The following is a 6000-nucleotide window of genomic DNA, read 5'->3' on the forward strand; positions in this document are numbered from 1 at the left end:
TTCGGACTTTGTTAGGACCAAAACCCAGTTTAAAAACCTTGCTGTCCCTCTAATCCCATCTAACCAAGAGAAATGTCCTTCCAGTATGACTCACAGCTTCTCTGAGTGGGCAGTGGTTTCTCCCACTCATTGACTCTTTCCTTCATTTCCCCCTCCAGCACATGGTGCGATCCAGGGGCCACCTGGTGAGAAGGGGGAGAGGGGTTTTCGTGGACCCAAAGGTAAGGCTTGCCATTCTTTCCCTCTTCAGCCTTGTGATGCCCAGAAGTAGCACTGTGACCACAGAGGTCAAAGGCCACACCCTCTGACAATGAAGGTGGCACCTTCAGGATCTCATCCAAAACATTGTCCTGATTTGGTGCCCCTTCCCCTGGCCTGTCCCTGTCTGTGGGTCACTTGTGCTCAAGGGCAAACTTGGTCTTCTCATTCCTTCAGGTGACCCTGGGCCAATGGGCCCACCAGGACGACAAGGGCACAGGGGACCAAAAGGAGAGAAGGGAGAAAAAGGTAGGAACATGTGCCATCCCCAGGGGAGTTGGGTTTGACTGTCAGGGAGTGGTACCAGCTCACCCCTGGGAATAGCTGGAAAACACAGCCCCAGTTATTTGGTTTGGATCTTTTGTCTAAAATTTTACAGTCTTTTCACCTAACTCTCCTTTTGATTTTTCTGGTCCCCAGGTGAACAGCCGTATGTTGGCAGAAGAAAAAGAAGAAATGTTGGTGTTTAAGAAAAGAGGTAGCTCAGTTCTGCACAGGGCAGCATTCCCAGCAGCCTATAACAAATTAGCCTGAATCTTCACTGCCTTAATGCTAAAACATCCTCACCACTCAGCTGACCCCTTAGAGTTGATAGTTCAGATCTGAATGTCTCATATGTGTGTTCAGTATGGTCCTAGTGTGGGTGTTCGCTCCTGTTACTGATATTTGGCTTCATGCCCCTGAGCTCCCAGGCTCATGTCCTTGGGCTGACAAGGGCTTCCTATCTCACCATGTCCAGGCTTCTTGTACTACTCCCAGGAATGTAAAAACCCAGGGTTTTTAACAACTAGCCAACTATACAGAAAAAAGAAAACAATCCCATCCCCACCAAACACATGGTTTGTCAGAGATCAGATGAGTCCACAAGGCCCCCACGAGAAACTTCCCCCCTGGGATTCCCTCTCCACAAGCCCTGCCAACCCCAAGTGGCACTCATTTATAGCAGCACAGTGAGACAGGACACACATAGGGGGTGAACCAAAGCACTTTTAAACATAATTTGTTTCTCTTTAAAAAATATTTTTGTATTTGTTTCTGGTTTTTTAAAAACTGGTGGGAAATAATCTTTAATGTAAACAGCCCAATTAAAGTGTGCTCTTAACCTCATCCCTGAATTGTTCAGTACGGCCATTCTGTACTTGCAGGTTGCTGTGGGGCAGGGTGAGGCACCTGAGATGGGTCTGAGGTACAATGGTAAATACAATGGCACATGATCAAATACTTTTATACTCAGTTATTTTAAACATTGTAAAACATCCCCTGCACTTAAACATTTTTACAAATCACTTGTATTTCATGCAAGTTTCCCATCAACTGAACTGAGGCAATCTCAGCAAACTGTGATTTTATTGTATTTACAGCAGAATTATTACAATATTCTACAGAAAGCCGTGACATAAAATTACTTTGAAAAACAAGACAACCTCCCCCAAAACTGTTGTATGGCTGCTACTGCAAGTTCACTTCCACAAGATGTACAGAGACCCTTAGCAAATTATTCATCCATCTCATTATTTTTGGTTGCTTACAGAAGTAAGGCAAAAATAACTTGGTTTGCAGTTAACACGAAACATTCAAACAACTGCTGGGAGAACATGAGGCTGGCGGTGCCTCAGGTGCATGTTTTGTCACAGGTTACTCCTGCTCTGCTTGGCTTCCTGACATGAAATGGGGTGACAGTTCAACATTACATGCCACTCAGTGTCCCTTCCTAGTTTCTGTTCTTTCCACCATTTTAGGACTGATTCTCATTACCAGAGGCTTTACCATTTAATTGTAAATGTGGAAGACTTTGTAAAATCAGGGTAACCCTGGACTCAGCCCTTTCTCATGGGTTGGGCTTAAGCATCTTTGTGCTTAAGGGATTTTCCTCTGCCACCCCAACTGCCCAAAAGCCAGATGTGCAAAGGAGCTACAGAAACAAAGCATGAGGACTGAGCTGGAGAAAGGGGGTGCAATGCAAGTAAAAGTTCTGTAAAAGAAACACCGTTTCCGTTGTCTTCTCTATTATCTGTTCTCATCTTTCACAAGACAGAAATGATGGGGCATCCTGGCCTCTGAACAAGAAAGGTTAATTCTCTCTGATCTTACTTCAGCTGCCATGAAGATGGCAGAAGTAGTCTGGGAATGGGAAAAGTGCATGGACACATCAATGCAAGAAAGTTTCAGAGAACCAGAAGTACAGATTTTGATGTAAAATGACCAGAGTGTAAATGCTAACGTAGAACTTATCAACACAGTGATGGTCCTAAACACTGCTCCCACCCTTTCCTCCAACAGCCAGAGAGTCACTGTCTTCAGACTTGCCCCTCTTCCCCACAGCAGATGAACCAAGAAGCAGATGATCAGTGGAACAAGCTAGCACTGAGCTTATTTGTACATTTCAGCTTTCAGCAATGATGTATTTCTGAGGTCCTGGGAGCTGCAGCTGCACAACAGCTCTGAAAATCAGGCTGCCTAAAAGTGGACTCAAGTTCCTGAATTTAAAACACCTTATTTGAATCTTTCCTATACCAAAGCAAGCTTGAAATACTTGCAAGGCAGACAGGAAGTTTAAACTGATTCTCCAGCTGAAATACTATGTGATACTGCTGTCAAGAAAGACACGATGTGACAGAAGCAATTTCATTGCTGCTTTGATTAGCTCTGTTTTAGTTAAGGTGCTGTGTTTCTAATTTTTAAGGAAAAGAATTCAGTATAATGGAGTTGTCATAAAGTCCTCTGGAACACAAGAATTATTTCTTTAACTGTGTGATTGATTAGATATTGAGCACCAATTAATGCAATTTAAAAATAATATTAGCTTAAAAGATTACCTGGAAAAAAGGATGCACCTCAGACTGAACATCAGTTTTAAATGTGATGTGAAAAATCCCTCTGAGTGAATGCTGATGGTCAGGACAGTGCAGTCCTGCCACCAGGGAATTTGAATTCAGGTGCCAGTTCAAATAAAGGTTTTCCTTCAGAAGATGTTTATGAATCAGGACCTACATAATCAATCATAACTTCAGCATCACCTCTTCACATGCTGTATATAGTTCTTGTGTGTACACCAGAGACAGAGTGCTTGAAGAAGGAATATTTCTTTTACGGGAATCAGAGAGGATCAAATGCTGCAGTATTCCTTCATAAAATGAACAGCAAAGTTCCCCTGGAACTTCAGAAGATCAAGGACTGCCAGAGCCCATTTTCCCCTGGGTTGTTAAACCATCCTCAGCCAGCATCTCCTAAAAACAGGGACAGCAGGTGCACCCAATGACCTTTAGCCCCAGATGTCCCTGGATGCCATACACAGTGCCAAAATGCACTTTCAGAGCTCGGGAAGCACATGGTGTGAGGCTGAGGCCCTGCAGGCAGGTTTTCTGTGAGGATCAGTTGCAAACACAGGAGGACAACCCACACACTGCACTACAACCCAGGGATTTATTGCCTTGCTCATTTTCCTGTGGACAGAATTTACAATGTAGTAAAACACAATGGTGAGCAAATACTGATTTGTGGCCTACCAAACAGTAAGGATTTGTAAGTACGTTGTTTTGGCTGCAGAAAACACACCATTCACCATCCTGGAGATGGAGCTGCTAACACTCATTAGGGAGGTGACAGGAGACAGCACCGAGATTGGATTTCCCATCTCAGGAGATGTCTTTTAGGCCTATGTCAGACTAAATTAATTTGATTTAATTTTCTGACACTGATACAATATTGTAAAACCTGTCTCACATTCTGCAACACTTAAACCAAATTTTATCAGTCTAGATGTCTAAGTACCCATGCTAGTTCTTGTTATCACTCAGAAAATGTATTTTCCTGCTTGGTATCAATTCTCAGCCCAGTTCACAAGGCTGCAAGCGCAAAGGGCCCCCCACCTGCAGACCTGAGCAAGGCTTCCATCCGATCCCTCCCTTCATCCCAGAGCTCAATTACAGTTATTTGAGCAATTTACAATGAGATCAGATTGCACGGCCTGTGTGAAAATGATCTTCAAATAAAAGATGTAAGAGATTCAGACAGAGGTAAACAGAATGCCAATACATATTAGCAATGTATCACTGAAACTGCCAAAAACATAAGGAGAAGATTATTAACATTTCTCTGCAAGGATTTAATGGGGAATGAATGTAGACATAATCCAGAAGAGGAAATCTGCCTGCCCTGCTTACTCCCTAGGTAAAGCACTGAGCCTACTTCATATGAAATTGCAAACAAATTCTGTTAAATAGAGATGAAGATTATTTAATATTATCTTAATAACAGTCAATTTATGAAGGTGGAGTTTAAAAAGCAAAAGGTCTTCCAAGACTTTTTTCTCCCTACTAAACAAACAATTCAAAAAACTTTGCATTTAGCAACAGAGAACATTCTAGAGATACAGTGTGTGAATTTACAACAGTATACAATACACATTTAAAATAATAAAATGCCAGAAATCAAGGCTAGCTATTAAAGTAATTATGCTATCAAAAAGTTACAAAATTTAAATTAAAACATGCATTTTCCAATTTTCTTTTTACTGTGCTGTAAATTAAGTGTCTTCATTGAGAAGATATTGGTTCAACATCCAAGGACTTCAGTATCCAAGGTTTCAACCACAGCTGATTCAAGTCCTATGTAAATTTCTGAGTTCATTGCCATGCAGCAACACTGTTCCCATGAAATGAATGCCATGGAATGGGCACCAGTTGCACGGTCAAAGCAAGCAAGCAAAACAAAACAGGTGCATTTGATGCCCAAAGAGATCAGAGAAAGTCAGGCCTCAAAAGACAGAAAGCAAATACTATTTTACAGATGGAGCTCCAACATACCCAAGTACAGCTTATACACTGTCTTGATATGACTCAACCTCTATCCACCAAAAGGAGTGCAGCAAAAGTGACTTAATACAGCTGTATTTCCCTACCTGACTATAGGAGACACATTTCCCACTACAGATCAGTCAGGTAAATAACTTATGGTACATCTAGAAACCCAAAAAATAAAACCTGCCTATGTTAGTAGGTGGCAACACAAAAGCAAAACACCCAGCTTCATAAAGGAGTTTGTCTATATATTTAACTTAAATCTTTCCTTAAAATAAAATGACTAAAATTAAAAAAAAAAAAAAGGAATCTAACACTTCTAGTGAAATCAGACTTTAGCCATGGTTATTTATAAATATGACCATCCACATCCACTTCTGCAATGGAGTTCAAATGAACAGGCTTTGGTAAGAACAGAACAATGGCTCTACCCATTCCAGGTACAGTTAGAGAAACCACGTGCATTTTGCACACTGCTTTCTAAAAAATACATTCTACAGCTTTTCAATTTGTAGAACTAACCACCTGTATGTAATAGCTAAAGAAAATAATAAACTGCATTTTAAAGTTAGCATTTCTTTCACCTTTACATATTTTAGTGCAAAATATTTTAGGGTGAGGATTTACAACAAAAATGGCAGTAGCAGCAAGAAATCTTGTTTTGTACAGTAACAACAATGCTAAGGAGTTTTGTGTTTTTAAATGACAAAACAGTATCCTGTTGCCAGGATCAGCATATCTAAGTGTTTCAGGCACTGTATTAATTAAACTAGCACCCCATTTCATTATGGAACTAATGGACAAAACATGTAATGGAGATCAGCTCAGTTTAATTTATGCCAGAGGTTTCTATTGAAAGAAGTTGCAAAGGCTTTTGCCAATTGTGTTTAAACATAAAGGTTCATTTTTCTGATTACTAGCATGTTCTTAGTAATTAGTTTTA

At 40.8% G+C, this 6000-nt stretch overlaps 1 protein-coding gene across 1 annotated transcript in view; it reads left to right on the forward strand.

The window, feature by feature from the left end:
- COL17A1 (collagen type XVII alpha 1 chain) overlaps positions 1-728 on the forward strand; it is a 33862-nt gene extending 33134 nt beyond the window's left edge. The window contains exons 54-56 of the mRNA XM_062496264.1: positions 159-221; positions 436-507; positions 679-728. Coding sequence (XP_062352248.1) covers positions 159-221; positions 436-507; positions 679-728 — 185 coding nt within the window. The remainder of the gene's footprint in view (positions 1-158; positions 222-435; positions 508-678) is intronic.
- The last annotated feature ends 5272 nt before the right edge of the window (positions 729-6000 follow it).

The sequence above is a fragment of the Cinclus cinclus genome, chromosome 7 (assembly GCF_963662255.1).
Source record: "Cinclus cinclus chromosome 7, bCinCin1.1, whole genome shotgun sequence".
Lineage (NCBI taxonomy): Eukaryota > Metazoa > Chordata > Aves > Passeriformes > Cinclidae > Cinclus > Cinclus cinclus.